This window comes from Marmota monax, unplaced genomic scaffold, assembly GCF_021218885.2.
Source record: "Marmota monax isolate L192 unplaced genomic scaffold, Marmota_monax_Labrador192_F-V1.1 WCK01_AAM20220418_F8-fsc00072, whole genome shotgun sequence".
In the NCBI taxonomy this organism is placed as follows: domain Eukaryota; kingdom Metazoa; phylum Chordata; class Mammalia; order Rodentia; family Sciuridae; genus Marmota; species Marmota monax.
Window position 1 is genome coordinate 2224889 of NW_026692356.1, and position 24261 is coordinate 2249149.

A 24261-nucleotide genomic window follows, 5' to 3' on the forward strand; every position below is an offset into this window, starting at 1 on the left:
ACTTAGGAAAGTTAAAAATTCCAAAGTAGAATTCCAATGGTTTGGGCAGGGTCAGCCAATGGGAGCCTGCCTAGAGATACACACGCTCCAGTAATGTACCTGTAGATAGTCACTTCTTTCCTTTGGAGCCACAGGAACACAGACATGGATCTGAACCCACAGTCCACAGTGTAATCTTTTTCTTCCCACAAAGCGAAGATCTTTCTCTCTGGTAGTTCTACAAGGCATGCTGCCTGGGATTTTGCCAGACAACATTTTAAATTTATCTGACCCGATAGCATCAAATGACCTTTCAAAAGATACTGATAACCAAGAATCCCAATGCAAATATGGGCCCCTGGCCACATCCAAAGCAACAGCCCTCACTTAGTGGCTTTCCCTTCCTAAGCACAACAACTAACTGAGGCCAGTGTTAGAAAGCACCAATGACTCTTACCTGTGAGCTTAAAGGCTGGATGTGTAAATGTTCAAGATATGCATTTATGCTATAGAAATACTTTCAGAATAGACATAGTAGGTACAGCACGGTCCTCCAAGCCTCCCACGCACCAAAGGAAAAGCCAGGACTGGACAGACAGCTTCTAATCCTTACAGGAGCCTGCTGGTTGTCACCCAATGTTCTCTCACCCCACAACATACGGGCAGACTGAGAATGTGCAATGCTACATCTGGAGCACCTTCTGCTTGCTGCCCTGCAGCCATAATGGCTCCAAACCATGGGTCATATGAAAAATACTTAACTAGTATATTACACAATTATTTAAATATGTCCCAGGCTAAAATTTCCATTTCTAAATAGTATTTCTCAACATGCAAATGTGGATCTACCTGCATCAGAGTCACCTGAGTGCTTGTCAGAAATGCAGATTCCTAAGCATATTTGTCTATTTATCAGTTTATTGTCTCCCTTTTGAGCATGTAAGAAGACCCATGGAGTAGAAACTGGTCTGTTTATCCTGATACACCAGATCCTAAAAATTGTCAGCTTATAGTAAGCATTCAATAAACAAAGTAACTCCTCAAGCCTATACTGACCTGCTGAATTAAAATCCCAGGAACGGAGTCAGGAATCTGCACCTTAGACAAGTATTTATTTGATTGTAGTGTATACTAAGTTGCAGGAACCAGTGTTCCAAAGTAGTTCAGTTAATCCTAAGATCAAGAAAGAAAAAGCATTATTTTCAGAGGCCCCCATATTCACTGTCTAGTCAGATATTAAGGTATAATAGACATTTTAATATCCTGAGGCTAAACTTTTCCTTCTAGTCTATACCTGAGACAAATATCTATCTACCCTCTGCCTTATGCCAGGCTCTAGGTTTCTCAGGGACAAGACACAAATGGGCTTGCAAGACAGAATGCCTAGGAAAGACTAGGGCCACTCCCACCTCTTTCCACTAAGCCAGAGGCAAACACTCAGAATTGATTACTAGACAAGCTCCCTCCCCCTGCCCAAAGCTGACTGATAGAAAATGAAACACACTATGTGTTCATTACTGTTTCCAGAAAAGCTTGGATGACACCTCTCATTCACCAAAATCAGATTCTATCTTATCCTGAAGGAATCCAATCTTTCCAGAGGGCCCCTTCAAGTTTATTATGGAAGCTCGGCATTTTATGTCTAGTTCCAGCCCATCTTTAACCATCAGCAACTTGTCTTGGGTAGATGACTTGACTTTGACAGTCACTGCACCTCTCAACCCATTTCTTGTTTGGATAAAATGAGATTAGACTAGTATCAGGTCTGGAGCCTCTTCCAATTCAAGTGTCCACTAACCTCTGGCTTCTCAGTGATACTTCACTGCCTTACAGTTAACAAAATGATCTGGTGGGATTTGATGGGAAAATAGTGATTGTCAAGCTTGTCTACTCAAAATTCTCCAAGCTTCTGGCAAAGTAGGTAAATTTCAAGATTTATAAAATGATTTCTAAGAATTCTTCTCTCGAGTTCCATGTTTACTTATGAAATTACTATGACAGTACTAATGTGCTCAGAACTGTTTGTAAAGGATTGATATAATGCCCAAATTTCCTCTGAAATGTGAACAGAGTTCATAATGTTGATAGCAGGACCTGAGCATCACCTGGTCTTGGAGAGGTTGAATGTCACTGCTTTGTGCAGGTTGCCCCCGCAGCTGTGAAGGATAGCAAAAATATAGGGAGCAAGACACCCTCCCTCTTCTCCCAAGTCTCCTGGGAATTCCCCAAAGGTAGGCCGCTCTGAATCTGAGCCTATAACCTTTGCATCAAATGTATCTGTAATGCCCTTTGTCTGATTCCAGCCCAACAAACTAATCACTACTAACTTGTTCATTACCATTGCCCAGGTAATTACATGTGAATTGCTTTGCTTTGGAAAACAATTTCACCTAAATCAATGATTCTCAATGCTTTGAGGTTTATTGCCTGCTTTATATTCTAATTATGTTGTCACACCTCCTTTGTAAGTCTGAAATAAAAATGGTACACAATATACCCACTCCATACTCACTGTATAATGCCCAAAATTATTTTTAAAAATGAAGAAAAGAAGCTGGGAACAGTGACTCACACCGGGAATCTCAGCAGCTTTGGAGGCCAAGGCAGGAGGACAAGTTCAAAGCCAGCCTTAACAATTTAGCAAGGTCCTAAGCAACTTAGTGAGCCCTGTCTCTAAATAAAATATAGAAAAGGGCTGAGGATGTGGTTCAGTGGTGAAGCACCCCTGGGTTCAATCCCTGATACCAAAAGAAAAAAAGAAGTTGGAGAAGTAATTTATAATAAAACAACATATTTCAATATGTAAAAGTTTAGGCAAGACAATGCTGTAAGATGTAATAAAGTCTCCCAGTGCACCTTATTTTTCCAAATTCTTTATGATCCTGATATGAAAATCTTAGTAACCTTAGTGACTATTTCACTGCCTGTAGTACCTTGTAGGTACTCTGGTTTTTGTTTGTTATTTTCTTCTACTTGAAGTCTTGAAGTAGGAATGGCACACTACATACAAACAATCTGGACAATTGAAGCTAACATTTATTGAATGCTTACCATATGCCAAGTCCTTTTAAATCATTTTGCATTTGTTAACTTATTTAATTCTCATAACTCACTGTTATTTTCCAGGGATATTTGGCAAAGAAAATTAAGAAATTTTAGTAAGTTCACACACCCAGCCATTTCTAGCTTTCTAGAAATCATCTCCAATTACCATAAAAATCAGCCAAGCTCTATCTGTGTTTCTATCATAGAAAAGAAACATTTGGGGAATGAAATGATGTTCCTTATTCCAATGTCATTTTACTTAACTGATTGAAATTTGAGCCCAGGAGTCCTTGGCCTATTTTTTGCTTTTAGCACTGGGAATCTACTTAAAGGGCTTTTGGACTTAATATTTTCATTTTAATGTTTCAGAATGGATTCTTCTTGGCATTTTATCTTTATATGAATTGCAGATCCATTCACTAGACATTTTGGAATAAAAATGTTCTTTCTGCACTCTCCATTCATTGCCAAATGCTTGCTCTGAATCAGACTTATTTTAAGTAAATTAAGAGGATGACTTAAAAAGCAGAGTAGAGGGACTCCATGGCCATTCTACCAAGAATAACACAGTATGGTCAGAAGTCTCCCACATGTGCTAAGAAATTGTACTCTGACGTCACTCAGGGAAGTAAATGTGTTTTGTTTTGTTTTCTTGGAAATAGCCAAGGAGTTGTTTTAACTGAGCATTGTAATCAATAATATAGGGCTGAATTTTATCCTCATGTGGCTGCTTACATCATAAGTCAAGAAAGTAAATTATTCTAAGCAAACCTATAATATATATATATATATATTTTTTTTTTCTTTCAGAGGGAAAATGATCCCATCTGATCTTGAAAGAAGAATCCTTGAAGCAAAACAGAAAGTAAGTTTTTGCAGAGATCTTTATCTAGCCCATAACAAATTGAGGATCCAAATTTGTAATGAGGAGAGCCCATTTATCTTTTACTTTTAAAACAGGATTCAAATCCCAATCTCCCAGCTTTAATGAGAATCTGGAATTCCGCATCCAGCCTGTGTCTTTGAGTTATGTATAGGCTCTGCTTTAGAGAAGCTTTAGTTCCTGAATAAAATATTTGTACAGAAATACTGTCAGAGTTCCCAAAGCTTTTGTCTCCCTGTGTGCTGAGGGTTGGCATTAAGCAGACACACATTTGGAAGATCATCTTCACAAGTAGGAAGCAGCAGAATGCGTTTTCCTGCCCTCAACACGTGCCTAGATGATTTGATCTCCATTTATCTCATTTTACTGGCAGCCATTTAGAAGTCTTTTTAGAAGTTAACAAGTTCTGAAGAATCACCACAAGCTCTGGAAAGTCATCCTGGTTTGTAAATCAGAGAGTTTGGTTTTAGAATTCTCTGTTTAACTTTGAGTCAATATAATCTATGGTTCCTGGTTCAGTACAATATATGTGCATTTTATTATTAAGAACTCAGAAATAATTATTTTCGTATGCTTTTCTCCCTACAACCAGATTTTTGCACCAGAATGCTTCTAGTCACATAAACCATAAAATTAAACCTTTGCTGCCACCTAAAGACCGATTCTGTAACATCATGTTCTATAAATCAACAGGACACAGTCATAGGATGAGTGACTAGACTGATCCTATTTGTGGCATTCTTCCCCGGATGCCTTCAGCCACAGCCTATTATTTCCATCAATTTTCATTTAGCCATGGCCAGACAGACTGAGGGCTACTTAGATGGATGAAAGCCCTGGCTTATTGTTTAGCTCCATGTGAACCATCCCTTCTGAAAGGCTCCAAATAAATTATCGGAGCATTTTCCAAATAGCATTTTCCAAACAGGCTAGTCAGGGTTCCTTCTCTTCCTTCTGCCTGCTCATGCTGGGAGATGTATTAAGTTCAAAGACCCCCACGGTGCAAAAGGAAGACTAAAAAACTAGCAAAGAGAGTAAAGGGGGCCAGAAAGTCTACCTGGAGCGCACAAATGGCTTGTGGACACCACTCACAACCTTGGGTTCCACTTAGCCTCTTTGAGGAACAGAATGTCTGTTCTCACAAGACAATGGTCAGGACCAGCAGAATGACCTGGATTCTGTGGAGTGGACATTGATTTGTACCAAGCTTCAGGGAGGTGATAACCCTTCTGAGGGTTTCAAAAGTGCAAAGGAGTATGAGAGGGGACGGGGTTCCATTGTTTTAAAATCAGCTTTTAGAAGAATCCTTGAATCCCTAATTACATTATTTGGGGGGTCTCTCATTTGTGCAGGGATATGTTCCTTTCCTTGTGAGTGCCACAGCTGGAACCACTGTGTATGGAGCATTCGATCCCCTCTTGGCGGTTGCTGACATTTGCAAAAAGTATAAGATCTGGATGCACGTGGATGTAAGTATCCCTCAGGGACTGGCCAGTAAAATGTCCTTGCACTTTCATCTGGGTCTCATGGAATATAATTTTTTTAACTTATACAGTTTATTTTCAGAATAGTGGTATTTAAACTTTTCACAGTTTCGCAGGCAAATTAACACACAACTAATATGTCATACAGAATTTGCTGGAAGCAGCCTGAGGTGATTCTGCTTTAAATTTCCCAACATGGAGATATTCTTATTTCTATGGTCAGTGCTCAAACAGATCAGGGTTCTCAATTCTTTGAGCCATAATGCCTTGGAGGAACATAGCCTGCTCAGTCACATGCATGCAGCTCTTCCTTCCTTAAAAGAATAAAAAGGTAAAAAAAAATCATTTATATAGGAAATTCAGAGAATAAATTACTTCGGCCCAAGTTAAATATTTGTATATTTGTGGAGGAAAGCAAGTTTGACAACTTAGTAGGAAATACAGACTATCAGATTTCTAGTCTGTCAGCTTGAGCTTGGTCAACTAAGAAGCTAAATTATATTTGAGAGGCTTTGATTCCAGAATTAATCACACACAAAAAAATAATAGAAGCATACCACATTTTTCAAATAAAAAAAGAGTCAATTTTTAGAAGGATGAATTCAAGGGATTTAAGTTTAGATCCTTTTTACTCAAAGTCTGGCTTGAAGATCAGCTGTTATCTGCAAATTGTTTGCTAATGATCCATGATGAGGTAAAGAGAATGCCAAACCGTCACTAACCACAAACCATCACAAACTAAACACAATGTTTGGTTTCCTTGTTTTGTTTTCCTTGTAAGACTCTCTCAGTAAAGGAAGCTGTAAGTTGATATATATTCTGGTGCAAGATCCTTATGCTGCTCTGGGGCTGGGATCATTTTGGCTTGCCAGTCCACCTTATCCACCTTAACTGTAGTGATGGGTGACCTTAGTGTTTCTCAGTGATAGTAATGGGGTTGGGGGAAGGATCTTTCTCCTTCTCATGTAAACGGAACTGTGCCCCAAAATTTGGCTTCTTATACCCACATAAGTGTAGGAAAAAGTCTGAGATCTTAGAATGTTTCTCTAACTCAAACTTTAATGGTCCGCCTCCTTCATTTACCTGGGGTCAAGCAGATCATTTTCATACTATGAGACTCTTCATCTGTAAGACACCAAACTATAGACATCTAGGTCATTAAAAACTTCTACCTTTTCCTTTGTCTGATCCTTTTCAGGCAGCTTGGGGTGGTGGATTACTGATGTCCCGAAAACATAAGTGGAAGCTGAGTGGTGTGGAGAGGTATGTGCATTTTCTCTTGTTAACAACATAAAGCATTGAAAGGTAAATGTGAAATGCAAATGCACTGCATTTGCAGGATCTTTAGGATGTAGCTGAGCCCCCTCTGCCCCATTCTCGTGTGCCTCGCCTTGTGTGAATCACACTCAGGAATACTATGTGTAAGCTACAAAAAAATAAATAAAATGAAATCCCATATCGAGTGACCTTTCAGTTCTCAGGCATAAAAATTCTTACTTGGGCTCCATTCCCGAGATCTCTGAACCAACTACCAGTATCATTTAAAATCTTCAAGTAGTCCATATTTTTCTAGGAAGGAAGAGGTTCTATAGCGTTCATGTTCCTTAAACAGATAACATGCACTGTTTTCCAGAAGGCTGTAAATAAATTTTTCACACCAAATAAGCACCTTGGAAGTTATCAATGTTGAAAGTCCAGATTTGGAATTAAGTATAGTCAGTTAACTTAAAGTGAGACATGCTCTAGATAACCTCATGTCATGGCTTCGTCCCATAGTAACCCTTTTCTTGCATAGTTCTGATTGATGCTGGAAAGTAGCTTTTATTTAGAGACTAAGCAGTAGACCATTGATAAAAGCTGAAAAATACAAAGGAGGTCATGTCTGATTAGCATGAAGCATATTCAGGTCCAAGGGGGGGGATGCAGAATGTAAGCTACAGCAGCAGGCTCTGGTTCTGGACCATGTGCAAAGGGAGTAGAGTTTTCCCATCACGACATGGCCAGTCAGCCAGGTCAACCACAGTTGTGAGCTCTGACACTCACTCTGACACTGAGAAAGCCTGAATTCATTAGAGGCTGCCAAATGCCCACCATGCCCTGCCAAGTAGCCAGATGCTACCCAGGAAAAGGTTCACACTGGCTCTGCCCCCAGACATCTTGGCACAATTTCTGTTCCAGGGCAAGGAGAAAGGCTGATGAAGTTTTAGAGCATCTGTCAGCACTGGTCAAACAGGGCACCCAGGCCAGAGGGAATGTGTGGAGTGTGCTGTGTGACACCCAGGCCAGAGGGAATGTGCAGAGTGTGTTGTGTGTCAGGCAGACCTATCATGTGCAGAGAACTCACAGATGTGGAGACGGACGTGTATTCCCTGCTGAATTAGTAGAAAAAAGGTAAGGGACAGACCAACCAAACCCCATGTCACAGGGTGACTGTCCCAGATCTGCTGACTAAAATAAAGTCTGGCCTAGGCATTTCTGAGTTAAGGCACTAGAGCTGCCCATGCTTGAATGGCAGGACATATTAAATGAGGAGGAATACCAGCAGGGATCGTCATCCTCCCAGAGTCTATCAGTTCTAGGGCTCTGCTCCTGGCCCTCTGGGCTTCTTCCAAGTCTAATCTCTTTTCAATATGAAGATACAAATGAAACTAGAAGCTTAAGGAATGTACAATGAACTAAACAAGGAGAGACAATGAGCAGAGAGAGAGAGAGAGAGAGAGAGAGCTTGGAAGGTGCTGCCCAGGTGCTGAGAATAATTAAATTCAGAGCTATGGGTATGACTCAGAGATAGAGTATTTGCCTAGCGCTTGAGGCCATGGTTAAATCCCCAGCAAAACACACACACACACACACACACACACACACCTCAACCTGCGTGGCTGTTAATTCAGAAACCAGGCAATGGCGGATGGAGAAAAGACAAACAGAGACACATAGAGAGAAAAAGCTGGGGCCCAGTGGTCATTACACCCTGATAGAGATATAATGACCCAAGCTAGCTCAGCACATTTATTATATTATTATCATTTTAACATCAAAAGGATTTTTGTGTGTGTGTGTGAGAAAGTTTATTCAAGGCATGTAGGACAAAGGATGAACTTCTGGATAGCCCAATTATAATTATTAACTTTGCACTCATAATTCTCTACCCCCAGCAGCTGATGTTTGATCTCAGTGTCAAGACTGATAGTCCTGTGGCAAGCACGGAACCTCCTTTGAACAGGGTGTCACCACAGTGTCACAATGAGAGATCATGATTCAAATCACCATTACACACACACACACACACTAAATCCAAGTACTTTCAAAAGAGGCAGACTATGTACAGTACTTTCTTTTCTGTGAGTTTCTTTCTGACTAGAACAAAAAGTGAGCACTTGTATTTTACCTTTAATGCCACCCATGGCTGCAAATCTGGAAACTACAGAGCATCCTCCCCTTGAAAGCTCTCTAAATTACCTATCCCAAGCCTCAGAAAAATAAACACCCACACATTTTTGTACTGAAGACTATTATTTGAAAGCAAAGCTTGGAATGTTCACCATGGAACACAGAGTCCTCTATGTTCTTATTATCACAATTTCTGATACTTGTTATAATTAAATATACTAATAAAATAAGCAGATACGGAGCCCTAAAGTAAGGAGGACTTTTTTCTGCTTCAAACAGGACTCCCTTAGCTAAATTTACCTGAGAGGGTACATCTTGCTGACTTCTTAGCATGAGGTACACTCTTCTTTGGTGAATTAAGGCTGTAGGACCAGTGTAATCATTGAGGTCTCATGTGCAGGAATTGCCTCACTTGAGGAAATTACTGTTTTCCGAGCATCACAAACCAAGCTAAAGGATTCATTCTATCAGTGGAGGAAAATCTATGGTTAATTTCTGTACCCAAATCCAGCTCTTCCTTGTGGTCACAGAGATCCCCAAATGGCATCCTCCAAAATGGCAAAGCACTGGAATCCTGCCTGGTATCCCCTTTGAGAACCAACCAAATCCTCATAAGATGGCTCTCATCCTTCCTAGTTCTGTCAAAATTGCTAGAACTGATGTATCTGGGGGGCACGTCACAAGCCCTGCCTCTCCAGAGCATGTTGCTGCATCGTTCACCAATATTCCTTTAGTCCCCCTCCTCTGGGCAGCCTCTTGCCTGTAAGAGTCCTTTGCCATTCTCACGTCCACTCTCAAGGCTTTAAGGCCCAGCTGAAGGAACCAGCGCTGCAGCTGCTGCATGACCAGCTGCCCTCATTCCCAGCTGAGAACCGAGGGCCCAGACATTCATTCAGCAGTTGCTGACCCAAGATGAGTGTGAGATGAAGCCTATCTTGAAGGAGCTTCAAATCCAGTAGGAAAGACTGACAATTAGCAATGGATTAAAATTCAAGGCAGTGGCACTAAAGTCTCAAGAGACAGGCAAACGAGCTGACTGGAGAGCAAAGGGGAAGGAAAGACCGTTCCTAGGCAGCATTTTTACAGGGAGTGTCCATCAAGCATCAGCATTGGAGCTTAGAAGCATGCTGGGAAGGGTAAGTAGAAATGAAAAATGTTCTTCAGGCTGAAGAGCAGAGACCCCAAAGTTTGAAAGTGCATAGGGTCCTTGGAGAAATTTAAGACGAATTTGGTTGAAAGAAGAGGTAGATTCATGGCCATGGTTAGGAGGAGACTGATGGGAAGTGCAGAGTTCTGTCCAGGGAGTCCCCAGCACCAGGGGGTGCTGTCCACATAACTAGACCCCTCAGCTGAAAATCAAGGTTGCATGAGCCACAATTAAAAGTAGAACATTGTATTCCTCCAGTGGGGACAAAAAAGATGGAAACCCCGAGCGGTAGGATCCATAGCCAGGTTTTGAGCAGAGGAGGGATGCCTCACTTGTGTTTGGAAAGACAGCTGCGCATTAGGGAGCAGATAGAAGCTGGGCACTAGATCTGTGAGACAGCACCTGCCCATCCAGGTACGGGAGGCAAGAGCAGCTGACATTGGCTGCAGTAGCAACTGGAGAGGGGTGAGTGGATGGCCCAGGAAAGGAAAGTGAAACCCGCAAAGGGTGACATCAGGAGAGGAGGGGAGACTGAAACCAAGTCAGTGCTGAAGTTTGGGGGCTGAAAGCCTAGGAGGAAAGTGGTGCCAGGAACCAGGATCTAGAGAAGAGAGAATAGCTCTGAAAGGCTGAGCTGTAGGAAGCTACTGGGTTCATTTGGGGACTGCTGATTTGAGGTATAGGCAGAGGTACAAGGGTCTGTCTTAAAACAGCCCTGGAGGATTCAGTTCTTATGGAACTTAGGGAAAACTACAGAAGCCACATAGCTGAATCCCACCGCAGAGCATTTTGCAATGAACCTGAGGCTGTTTTACATAAATTGCCAACATTTCTCAAATAAACTAAGGCCATGTCATCGAATCATTCCATGCAGCTTTTTGTCATCTTTATGAGACATCTTTATGCCTCGGAGAGAAAGGCAAGACAGAATTGAGAGACAAGTGGTTGTGCACCTTGAAAGCTTCTGTCCCAAAAAGACAAATAGGCCATGCATGCAAATAAATACTTCTATTACTATCACAGGAATGAGGACTGAGGTTTTATTGTCCTAGCAGGCATCTTTATTGATAAAGCCAAGTTCATCAGGATTAGACAGATAGCTATAAATTGTTATAGAATGGCAGCATGCATGTTCCCATTGTCACAAAGCTTATGAATGACAGGGATGAAATCAATAGCAAAATCCAACCATATTTAATGCTTACAGCTACAAAACCCTTACTATTTCTTCTCTTACAGAGGAGCCATCTAGGTACAGAGAGATTAAGTAACTTGTTCAAGGTCACACAGCTAGGAAGTAATGAAACCTTAATTCTTTGAAGGAAGTTGAATGGGGCTGCAGAGATAATACTTCAAGAATCTGAGACCTTAAAGAACAAGTAAGAGTTAACCAACCCAGTGAAGCCAAGGAAGACAACATTCTAGGACAAGGAGATAACATTAAAGGACCTGGGAGCACAGGAATAGAATTTTCTGGGAACAAAAAATAATCTGGCATGATGAAAATAGATAAAGTTAAGGGACACAAGCCTGAACACACATTACCAGAGCTCACCCTGGGGGCATCATGAACCATGCCTTACAGTTTGGAATTTGGGCTGAAGGCAATAGAGAGCCACCAACAGTTAAGAGAGGTCAAAGACTTGAGATGTAGCTTGGTGGTACAGTGTTTGCCTAGCATGTGCAAGGCCTTGGGTTCAATCCCTAGCAGCAGCAGCAGCAGCAGCAGCAGCAGCAGCAGCAGCAAAAGAAGAAAAAGAAAAGAGAGCAATAAACAGCTAGAAGATAATTCTAATACCAGGTAGAGAAAAGAGGCAGCTAAGATACCAGATTAAAATAACAATAGTTCTTATTAGAGAAATCTGAATCAGGACTATAGTTCAGGCTTTTCAAACAGCATAAGCCCCTGAGCCAGGCACCACCATTGTGTGAGAAGCACTGCACCAGTCAGTGATTTAATCTCAGGAAAGATTAAAAGTCTCTGCTGCAGGAGCCACAGCACGGCTCACCCAGGGGCTGGAAAGACAGCTCTGCGTTAGAGAAGACATGGATGCAGGGGACGAGGCAGAATGTCCTACAAAAGGACACCTTTGAGAAATCTGGTCACTGATCAATAAGAAGGAGAAAGTAGGTCAGGAAACAGATATATTGTGCAGTGGAAGGAGTGTCCCCTCTGAGCTGCAGGCCACGGCCACAGTGTCAGCACAGCAGCAGTGGAGGTATACAAGGTACTGATCACCAGTGACAAAGGGCAGGACCCTGAGCTCTGTGACCCTGATCTCTGTGAGGCTGAGACCACCTTGGAGGCAGAACTCAGGTTTTCCCTGGGGCTTGGGAGAGGAGACACATGGAGAACCATGCCCTCACCTGCCATGTCCTTGGACAGAACACTTGTACAGTTAGGAGTGCATCTCAGTTTTGTGACCGTGGTGTCATCCTGGAGTGGCAGAGGCGGTGCCAGCACACTGAAGCTCACGGCCCCTGTGCAGAGCCTCAACAATCTACACCTTACACTGGTGCCACCTGCTTACCTAATGTGTTTGTCTTAGGGCCAACTCTGTGACATGGAATCCACACAAGATGATGGGAGTCCCTCTGCAGTGCTCTGCCTTCCTGGTTAGAGAAGAGGTAGGTCTTCCCTGATTCTGTGTCCCAGCCCTTGGGTGGGGTTTGGCCGTCTTTGCTGAGAGGACTTTCTCTGGAAACATCAGGATCTTTAGGTCTTCCCCGCCACGTGGCTCACACTCTCCAGAAAGCACCCCTCCAAACTGCTGTCGGGAGGGTGGGCAGCAGGTGTCGGGAGGTCCAAAAAGGCTCAGGAGACCCGAACCTTCAGAATAGAAACTTCAGGCTAATCTCCATGCTTTCAGTATAAGCCTCCTTTCCTCAACTACGCTTGATGTCCCTGACCCAGAGACTCTTCATGCTACTGTCTTAGAAAATTAAATTTCCAGTTTTCTTCTGGAACATGAGTAGAAACAATTTTTTTACCTTAAGAAAAAAATTAAAATTATAGTTTTTACCATAAGGAAAAATATGCATGATATAGGATTAAAGTTAGTGTGAGAATTCAGGTGTGTGTGTGTGTGTGTGTGTGTATGTTATCTAATAATTCTATTTTATTTGATTTAATATTTAATGCCACAATCAGAATGTAAGGCATCTGCATATATATTAATCAGCATAAGCAAAGGCCATTTTTATTAAAGATTCTTCTGTGAATAAAGTCTAAGGTCACTGTGTAGATGATCACTGTCCTCTGTGTCTCCCTCCTATGAGGGAGAGAGGAGGGAGAAGCCACATCTCACTCCTCTGCTAATTTTGTTGATAAGACCCACCAAATAAGGAGTTTCAGTTTATCCCTATTTTATCTTGTTAGAATCAATAAGGCAAACTCACATTGAAGGGACTTTTAAGTATTTATCTTTACTTGCTTTAAAATATTTTGTTTTTCTATTATGAACTCAATGTATAATTATTTAAGAAAATTTGGGCAGGACTGAAAATATAGATAAATTTAGAGTTGGCCAAAATTCTGTCATTTGGAGATAAAAGTTATTTACTGTCTTAAAACATTTTCTCCTACAATCTTCTAGGAATATCTGTATCATATTTGTTTATGTATGTATTTATAACAAATACATATCTTAAATAACATTGCTATCATCTACATCATATATTTTTCATTTTTATACTTAATATCATATTATAAATATGATATTCCATAATGTGATTTTTCATGGCCTCAAAATATCATATTTCATGAGACATAATGGTTTTGTAAAATCCTTAAACATGTATCTTTGATCACATTCCTGATTATTTTCTTAAAGTAGATTCCTCAGAGTGGAATTGTAGGTCAAAACATATTATTTCTATGGTTCTTAATACCTCCTCTTGGCAACTACAAATTTCAGCAATGTGCCTTCTGTCTGCATCAAATAAATTAAAATTTTGACACAGGATTGAAGACAGATTGCCCTTCCAAAACAAGCTGAATGCATTGAAAAAAACTTTTCAAACTGGTTTTTCATCAAGTAAACATCCAGTTTGATATATTCTCATCAATTCTAGCTCATGCATATTCCAGCTGTATTACCTGAAGGGAAAAATAAGTTTTTGTTACTTAGATTTCAGTCAGATGTTTGACAGTGGCTCCCATAGATCTATCACCATAGATCCAAAGTGCAATGTCAGCCAACTGAAAACAGGCAGATTTGGAAGTGATTAGATGACTGCATGGGAGAGACCTGCTGATGGGTAATTTAATATTTGTTCTCCAGGAGAGACTCGTGGCTTGGCATCTAACCCTCTTCCATTCAAAATATTCATTAATGGTTTGAGTAAAACACAGAAGCTTATTTTAGTTTCAGATGAGAAGAAGCTGGAAAAGAGAAGAGATATGTATAGTGACAGAATCAGAATACAAGATGAGTTTTACAGACTGGTCCTGCAAGCCACACTTAAGAAAGGGAAGTTGTTCATGGGAATCATTGCAAAGCTCTGCCCTTAGGTCCAAGGAGGGAGTGGTTATTTTGACTGGACATAGCAGGCTTGTGTCACACATAGCTAAATTGTTGGACTTGTGTAAATAAAAAATGTAGGACTTCAGGTTGTACTCTGCAGGGTCAACCAGGAATAATAATTTCAAAAAATTATCCAAATAACTATATCTTTTTTGTGTGTGTGATGCTGGGGATTGAACCCAAGGCCTTGTGTATACAAGGCAAGCACTCTACCAACTGAGCTCCATCCCCAGCCTTCAAATGACTGTGAATGAGATAAAAGAAGTCAACTTTCAGCAGGAGAGATATGGTAGAGTCCCATGCCCTCTGGTTAAACTATGGCTTGCAGTGCTTTGCTTAGCTCTGTGCCAAATCTTATATGGGACCTCATCAAGCGAGAATTCCAACATAGAGAAACCATTGATGAACATGCAAAGGGGAATGGCTCAAAGATTAAACCTAGGGAGAAGAAAAAGAAAACAAACGTAAAGGGCTGAGAAGGGGAGAGGCACTTTCACAGTTCAAATGACTCTCAAGTGAAAGAAATTCATTTTGCTTTGTTTTCCAAGGATTTGTGAAGGGGGTGGGTTAGTAACACTGGGTGGCACAAATTTGGTGGCAAAAATCAGAATACACAGTGCATTTTAAGTTTGACTTGGGGTTGATAAAAGCAATACTTTTTTTAAAGTAAGCTTTTAAATTTTTTTTGTTTATAGTTGTAGATGGACAGAATGCCTTTATTTTATTTGTTTATTTTTATGTGGTGCTGAGGATCAAACCCAGTGCCTCATGCATGGTAGGCAAGCGCTCAACCACTGAGCTGCAGCCCCAGACCCCAAAAGTAAGCTTTTCAATAGTAGGAATAAACTAATTATCAGGAGAGATGAATGAATACTGATTGGACAATCACATGTGAGTAACAGAGTAGGTAGGATTTCTTAACTGGATAGAAATAGATTAAATGAGCTCTAAACTCCCTTCCAAATCCAGGAGTTTCTAATGCTCTCATAAACAGCTTATTTTTTTTCCCTTGGGTCCAAGAAATAATAGCATCTTATAAGATGGCAATAATTTTTCTGTGGTTATAGAGATCTCTGCTTTAAAAAGATGGAGGTATTTTGAATTAGAGTATAAAACAAGTTTTAATATTTCTGGAGTTATTGAAGCCTTTCACACAGTGTCTGGAAAAGAGGGATTTATGATGCAGAGTTTCCTAAATTTATTTGAGTTTGAGAACTCCATTTTGTATAGCAACTGTACAAAATGATGGTTGATAGCTTTTTAGTGGCCCAGAACCAGGTAGTTTGCTCACCAGAGACTTATGCATGGATATTGCCATCACCTTTCTTTGTTCTTTTGCATAGAGTGAGACAGGTGTGGCCCAGCATTTAGAGTTAAGCACTTTGAGTCCTTTTTTTCTTGGATGGATCTTGGTCTGCTCCATCTGTCTTGGGAGGAGCTGGTCTGACCCATCCACCCTTCCACACTCTCTGAGATGGTCCCCCTTAGTTTCAATGACATCTATCTGTGAGTTTACGTGGCCAGAGAAAGAACCGTACAAAGTTTCTGTGAATGAATCAAGATGGAAGCACATATTGTAATTTTCATGTCTTATTTGTCTCCAAGTGAATTTTCTTTTGTGAATTCAATGTCTTTCTACTGATCCAATACAAATACGTCATATTTAATTTTCCTTATTCACAAAGTAACTTGGTGGATTCCATAAATAGGAAGTACCAGGTAAAGTCCAGTTCTCTTTTCTACCACTGGGGCACTCTGTCTTTCAAAACCTGGTTGAACTTTTGGTTGCATTTCACAGTGTCTTAGTTAGGATATTTTTAAAAATGAGTTCCCATTTCTAACTTCAACTCAGTGATCACAATGTAGTCTTTTCTTCCCTTGTCATGAGTCACACGAGAAGCAAAATCCAAATGCCAAAGCTTTTATAAAATCACAATTACACGGTAGAAAACAAGAGTCACAGGCTTCCAGTAGTTCGTGACAAATTGAAATGTGGTGGGGTTTCCAGGGAGGAGACTGGCAATGCTATTTTAGTCAGAAAGCATGATTCATGCACTGTTCTTGGGAATGTTTGATCACTTTGTCACTCATTTCTGTGGCAGAGCCACAGTGCCCGGGAAAATTCATGGTCACAGACAATGAAATTTTCTTTGCAACTTCCACAAGCAAAGAACCCTGACCACTGAGATGGAACATGACATGGGAAAGATTGGTTACTTAAATTCATCTCAGAATTGCAATATCTTTGCTTTTTGAGATTTTAGCACATACAATAACAGCAGTGAAACCTTATGGTTTTCAAAGACAACTTGAGCTACATGATAAAATCCTTCAACTAGATATAGATGGAAATGCTATAAAAACCACACTAACAGTATTTTACAGAATCGGATAATTTACAAAAATATCCTAATTAATTATTCAGAACATCAGAATGTTTTCCCAAAGAATGAGCATTGTACTGACTGTCCTTCCTTCCTTCCTTCCTTCCTTCCTTCCTTCCTTCCTTCCTTCCTTCCTTTCTTTCTTTCTATAAAAATGCCTTCTCTTAAAAGGAAGAGTAGAAATATAAGTATATCCTTGCTAATTTTGGTAACGTTCAACCATGAGCAATTTATCCTAGAGTTAACCTATGACAGTAGCCTGCCTGGACAATCCTATTCAGAAGTTAGCCCCATCTTTTCTTAATCTCTCTCTTTCTTATTATTACTGTTTTCTTTTCACAAGACATACAACATCCCTTTTGTTTACTTTTCTCTTAATAATTCCTACCACAGTGTAAAGCTAATGGATAATCAGTAGCGTTTCCTAAACCTCCTCTTTTTTTCTTTTAGGGATTGATGCAGAGTTGCAACCAGATGCATGCCTCCTACCTCTTCCAGCAAGATAAACACTACGACCTGTCCTATGACACTGGAGACAAGGCCTTGCAATGTGGACGCCATGTTGATGTTTTTAAATTATGGCTAATGTGGAGAGCAAAGGTGAGTGGGTACAGACCAGCTGAATGTCAACCAGAGGTTGGGGGGGGGACTTTATCTGTGCTAAGGAACTGATTATCAAACTGAAAATCACTCACTCAAGATTGAGTTTCTTTAATCCTATATCTACAACATTCTACATAGGCAAGAGTATAATCAAACCCATTGCTTGTTTCCTTTTCGGCCCAATTATTTTAATGCCCACACTCATCTAGAAAACAAATCAATTTTGATACACATGGCAGAACATCTTGATTTTTGAGAGACGTTTCTTCGTATTGTCATCATCATTTTTCTTGGATTTATTTTATCACCTACTCTTGGTTTGTACCCACTGGTGGATCATCAGAATGCATTCTGAAAGTATATGTTTGGAAAATAAAAAAGGGTTGTTCCACCAGGATAACTTGTTTTTGACATTTCAAAGCATAACCTCTAATAACAGGGCTCTTTTTAAAGCTCCAGAAGTACCTAACTACCTCCTCTGTATGGGTTCTGTTTAGCTCAGAGTTCACCTGTAAGTGGTCTCTCCTCTCCCTGTAGGATAAACTCTGTAACTAATGGTGTGCAGAACTGGCTGGACCTCACTATTGCCTTCCAAGAGAATAGATTTGTAGTAAATGAAAGCAGGCTGAAAAGGGCAAAGATTTCACTTTTAATTTTGACCAGATTCTCACCTTACAGGTCACAAATCAGTGATTTCCACCAGATTTCATTTATCTCCAGGCAATGGCCATAGCCGTCTATATAGTATAAACATTCAACTTTAAAAAGACTATTCCAGGAAAATCTGATGAAGGAAATGAGAAAGGGGAAAATGAAAGGAAGCTGGTATTCCCTGAGGTCCTGCATGCTTGCTAAAGAGACCAGTATCTGGCTCTAAGCTTTGTCAATAGCCAGCACACAGAGGTAACAGATTTAGTCTCTTAGGAACCAGCAAACAATTTGGTCAGCAGGAGTGAGGTAAACAAACATAAAACCAGGGCCTGGCTCCTTGTGCAAAGTTTATGGGGATAGGAGCCATGTAGTTTGTGGAAATTTTCCTAGTAAACATAGATGCTTTAAAGCAGTTCAGAGAGGAGTGGGATGGCTGACAAGAAAAGGAGGGGACTTGGAAGAGAAACAATGCAAAACACAAGTATTTAACAGAATCTTCTTTAAATTTCTTCTGGACAAAAGAGGCAGTTTAAGTAGAAAGTTAGTTTTGTTTTTTTTTTTTTTTTGTACCGGGGATTGAACCCAAGGGCACTTAACCTCTGAGCCACATCCTCAGCCCTTTTTACACTTAATTTTATTTAGAGACAGGGTCTTGCTGAGTGCCATGGTGCTTACCTGTAATCCCAGTGGCTTAAGAGGCTGAGGCAGGAGGATTGCAAGTTCAAAGCCAGCCTCAGTAAAAGCAAGGCACTATACAACTCAGAGAGACCCTGTCTCTAAATAAAATACAAAACAGGCTGGGGATGTGGCTCAGTGGTCAAGTGCCCATGAATTCAATCCCTGGTATCCAAAAAAAATTAAAAATTAAAAAAAAGCCAGGGTCTCGCTGAGTTGCTTAGGGCCTAAGATGCTGAGGCTGGCTTTGAACTCAGTCAAGCCGCTGGGATTACAGGTGTGCACTACCGCACCCAGCACAGTCTTTCTTAATACAGAAATAACTCGTAGATACCAGATATAACTAGACTACATACCCTTCAGGCAAATTTCTATTATAGTATTTACCCCAGACAGATTTCCCCAAGTATTCCTAAATATCGGGCAGTCATATATAGTCACTTTTCCGTGATGCCTGATACAGGTAATGTAATAGGTTCCAGTCCCTTGCACTGGGCAGGGACTTCTTTCCCCTTTTGAAAGTTGAGAACCTGATGAGGATGTGTAACTAGTCTCTTCTACCCAACGTGAGGCTCATTCTGTTGTACACAATGCTTTCCTCTGGGGAAAAAAATCAAGAGTATAGATTGTCAGTGTATTCTCAATCAGCTTCAAAATGAGCAGGTTTTTATTTCAGTGAAAGAACAGCAGAATGATGACTGTACATATCAGGGAGCAAGCTGAGGAAAACTTGGTCTCTAAGCAGTGAGCAAGATCCTTCTTATTTTGAGCATCAACCTTTTTCTCTGTTTTTCCTGTGGTGTTTGTATTAAGATGATCATTAGCTATATTTACACAAAATTGTTCTTCTCACGGTTCATCAGTTCCTGCTGCTCCTTTTCCATCTGAAGCCTCCTCTCCAGCATGGGGCAGCTGGTTGTTTCTCAGAGAAATAACTTGGAGGACATCAGATGTGTGTCAAACAGTAGGAGGAGGTGAGGCCTGAAATGAAGGCAGGGGAGTCAGTTTTTAAAGTGCAGAAATGAAGGCCCCCCAGAGATGGGGCAAAAAAAGAAAAATCACAGAAGCTGCTTTTCGTATGAGTACAGATGCTTTTAATTGCTTATGCAGAACTTCAAATATCTAGATATCTAAATGGCAAAAATTTGCATTTGATTTTCAACCTAAAAGATGCATTTTTTTTTTTTGCAAAATGAGGTGATAAAAAATTATGAAAGTAATAAGCTCAATCCTACACCCTAAACCAGAAGTCAGGATAATTATCCCATCAAAAGCTCCCTACTCATGCCATCCTTGGAAGGAGCAGTCTTCTCCCTGGAAGAAAACCCATGGAAGAGTTGGCTCTGAGGGTCTAGTTTGTATTCCCACAGGAATGAGGAAATGATCTGGAAAAGAATACAGAGAAGGAGAAAGAGTAGAGTATTAATTCAGTATTAAGTCCTCTGTTATTAGATGTGCCTGAAGACTATGATGCTCAAATTAATCTGCATCTTCTCTTTAATGAGATAAACTGCATGAAAAATAGTAACCTAAGTTAAAAAAAAAACTACTCTTCTTCAAACTAATCTGTTCATGATCAAGAAAGCTAAGTGCACTGATGACAGCCCTCAAATTAAGTCCAAGATAAGTTCATTAGTAAATTTATGCAAAAAAAAAAATGAGCCTCCTGATGTGGAATGTCAAGGAAGTGTTCACCATGATAAAAATCCACGTAAACCTCTTCTATTGAGTAGGGTTTTTATTTCATCTGCATTTTATTACAGAATCCTAGGCCTTATGATTATTTTCCTCAGTGGTTAACACTTGGTGGCAGGCATAAATAAATACATACATAAATAAATAAACCTACCGAAAAATTTACCCCCCTATTTTTCTTATGTATGCAAGGATGACTTAATATGTAACTGCAGAGGGCAGTTTGTATGTGATTATGCAAATTGGCAGGTTTCCTTACGGTTTCTCATGATCACTCTCTAATTGAAAATGTGGATAAAAAAGGGACTGGCAAATGGCTGAGGGAAAATTATTTAAAGGGAGATTATTGTCTGGCATTCTTTGCCAAGTAACTGAAATTTCACTTTATCTCTAATAAAATGTTAATTAATTTTAATAAGTAGCTATTGAGTATCTGTTTTCATGCCTGGGGCTGTACGAGATGAGATAAGGAGGTTATTATTTTCCAGGCAGGATCAGATTAGTGCAGAGATATCTTCATATAAAACACAATACAACTGGTCATAAAAGAAACACAAATAAAGGACTTAAAGAATGGAGAGCTCCTTCCTAGTTTGAGAACAAAGAAAGCTATATCAAGAGATAACCTCTGAGTTGGGATTTGAACAGAATAGATAGAATAAATAGGATTTCAAGCAAAAGAGCTGAGAGAATACTCCAAGAAGGGCAAATATGGACTTCAAGTGCATATTCTGAGAGTAGTAGAGAGTCCAAATTGACTGAAGGGTGGTTAGGGAGCTAGGACAAAAAGCAATGGGGCCTGAACTAGGGTGGCAGCTGCAAAATGGAAATGGCAGCAAGAGATTCTGTAGCTATTTCAAAAGTGTCATTTAATGACATATGCATGTCTTTAGGAGAAATCGGACCTTGGTACTTAGGCCACTCTTTCTGTAAGTTCCTACAGAGTCAGAGTTCATTCCAAGTGGACCCAAGCTGTCAGGCTAAGCTAAACCAATCTAATTTCATTAGTACCCACAGGCCTATGGAGCTCACGGTACAGGTGCTGACCTGAGTATTTGGGTATCAGTCTAAGCCCTTCTTAGAGGTCATCAGAACAGACAGATATCTTTAGCCAATCAGCTTGGGAGAGCAATCTTCAAAGATTACTGAAACCATTAGATTCCTTTAGTGAAGTTTGTTCTTAAATATGCTTTGGATTTTGCAACCCAGGGCTATGCTGGGTCCCCATTTTAGGAGACCACATGTGAACAAGAAAGTCAGTCCATCTTATCTCCATTACAATTACTCCCTGGAGTTCCATGTTGGCTTAATTCCTGATAGGCCAGTTCTAAATGCTCCCAGGATGAGCACTAGCTGTTTTTCTAAGCTTTCTGTTAGCATTTAGGAAATGCTGAAGGAGATCAGAGGAGAAGCATTTTGAAAAGTAATTCCCTCGTGTGTCCTGACATCAAACCACCTCTATCCTAGGCGCTCATGTTGTCTTACATAAGTCCAGATCCAAGGCTTCCAGAGCTGAAAACGAAAAGACCTCTGTATCAATCACTATTCACTCACCGCAGACATGCAAGTCATTTATCCACCAACAAAGGAGCTCTCTAAGGAGCTTGGCAGAATGACAGGCTCACAAAGCATCTGCATGCACCCTAAGATTCATTCATTCATTTGTTCAACTTACATTCAGTGAGTGCCTACCCCATTTGTTCTATAATGAGGGTACATTAGTGATCAAATATGGGGTCTGGGAATAGAAAATTTACATGGTGGTGGTGGGGCCTCAGCAGGCATCCTGGTGGCGGGTGGCGTGGGGGTGGGGGTCTGATGATGCTTCTTATCTGCAGGAAGGAACCAGCCCAGCCCTTCTGTTATTAATGGCTTCCATGATTACTTCTATGAACTGCAAGGCAAATTTTCCCCTCGAGTAATCAAAATAATTGCCTGGGGAATGGAGGCTTAGGAAGAAAAGGAGTCAGCTGTGGAGAACACTAATGAAAGGGAACAAAAACACCTGATGGGGACCGCATTAAAAGGGAAATAATTGAAAAAAAAAAGCCTCTAGAAATAGTTTTGTGTAAAGAAAGTTACCAGAACAGCCCTGAGAATCACCATCAGTTTCCAGAGGGCTCACTTCTGTCCCACATCTCTGCTTAAAAGCTGTACTGACATCCTCAGCCTGCCTAATGGGCTTTGTTCTTGTCATCCTTAGGGGACTACTGGATTTGAAGCACACATTGATAAGTGTTTGGAGCTGGCAGAGTATTTATACAATATCATAAAAAACCGAGAAGGATATGAAATGGTGTTTGATGGAAAGGTATGTATTCAGAGTTCCACAATCCCCCAAAGTTTGGTGGATTCCAATCCTTATCACTAATATTTTCTGATATACATAACGTGCTGTCCAGCTAAGTGGGATCATTACAAAGGGGAAGTAGGGGATGACAGAGTAGCTCTTCTGGGCTGGTATAAAGATCAGACTCACAAATAACCTGATGTAATGTGAAAGTGAGGCACTCCAAAGACCACTACTGATTTAAAAGTAGGAATTGTACTCTGAAGCTGACAGGTAAGCAGATTTGAAATGCCTGTGGAATTTTTTTTTTTTTTGAGAGAGAAAGAGAGGACTTTTTAATATTTTTTAGTTTTTGGCGGACACAACATCTTTATTTTATTTTTATGTGGTGCTGAGGATCGAACCCAGAGCCCCGTGCTTGCCAGGCGAGCGCACTACTGCTTGAGCCACATCCCCAGCCCACCTGTGGAATTTTCAAAATGGCCAGTTTGGGCCACGTATGAATTTTACTCTCCTCTTTGTAGCCTCAGCACACAAATGTCTGCTTCTGGTATATACCTCCCAGTTTGCGCACTCTGGAAGACAATGAAGAGAGAATGAGTCGCCTCTCAAAGGTAAGTGCTGAGTTGCTTTGATATGTATGCATATTGGCCCTGTCATATGCCCTTATGACATACGTGTGTCTTTATGAGAAATCCAACCTTAGTTCAAGGATCTCCCCCCATTCTGTGGCTCCCAGAGAGCCAATATATCTAGACTTTTCACAAATCTGTTTCTTGTTTTTTAAGAGAGTTTCAGATGTCCTAAAATAATCGATTGGGTGATAATATTTACTGGCATTCAGAAAGCAGCAAGAACCTTTGTTGATGTTCATTGATTTTTCCAAGCAAAACTGGTACTCAGTTATGAGCACAAAAGAGACTTCAGGTGCCAGAATCTTTAAAAATTAGAGCTGCTGCTGACCCTCTGGAGATGCCAAGGTTAAGCCTGTCCCAGAAAATAATAATAATCAGAAATAAAATAACAGCCACTATTTAGTGTATGTATTAGTCCCAGGCAAACCTGATTTGGGCATTAAGTCACTTAAAGTCTCATAGCAGACTGGTGTGGGTTGATATGGGGAAGTACTGCTGTCACCCATTTTACTGATGGAGAAACTGAAGAACAGAGAGAAAAAGCAAGTTTCCCAAAATCATAAAGACAGTCTGACTCTAGAGCCTGAAGCTTGAACTTCAGATTCTACTCTGGTCAGTAAGCTGCCTTTTATCTTTAATTATTTTTCGAACCTTTCCCCAGCATTTACACACTGGGCAAATATGGTTTACGATGCTCATCTGGGGAGACGAATACAGGACCCATCTCCCGTGGCTCTGTAAAAATAGGAACTAGGGATGAGCATATGTATTTGCATCTCCGAGCATCTGTTAGTTTTGGGGTTTCTTCATTTACCATAGAAGAAGGAACCCCTCCAGTCACTTCCAGGAGCTAGACAGGCCTGCTCCCCCACTT

At 40.5% G+C, this 24261-nt stretch overlaps 1 protein-coding gene across 1 annotated transcript in view; it reads left to right on the plus strand.

The window, feature by feature from the left end:
* Positions 1 to 24261, plus strand: part of Gad2 (glutamate decarboxylase 2) — a 74847-nt gene that overhangs the window by 40608 nt on the left and 9978 nt on the right. The window contains exons 9-15 of the mRNA XM_046442423.2: positions 3835 to 3889; positions 5260 to 5376; positions 6590 to 6654; positions 12478 to 12556; positions 17289 to 17438; positions 22666 to 22773; positions 23277 to 23366. Coding sequence (XP_046298379.1) covers positions 3835 to 3889; positions 5260 to 5376; positions 6590 to 6654; positions 12478 to 12556; positions 17289 to 17438; positions 22666 to 22773; positions 23277 to 23366 — 664 coding nt within the window. The remainder of the gene's footprint in view (positions 1 to 3834; positions 3890 to 5259; positions 5377 to 6589; positions 6655 to 12477; positions 12557 to 17288; positions 17439 to 22665; positions 22774 to 23276; positions 23367 to 24261) is intronic.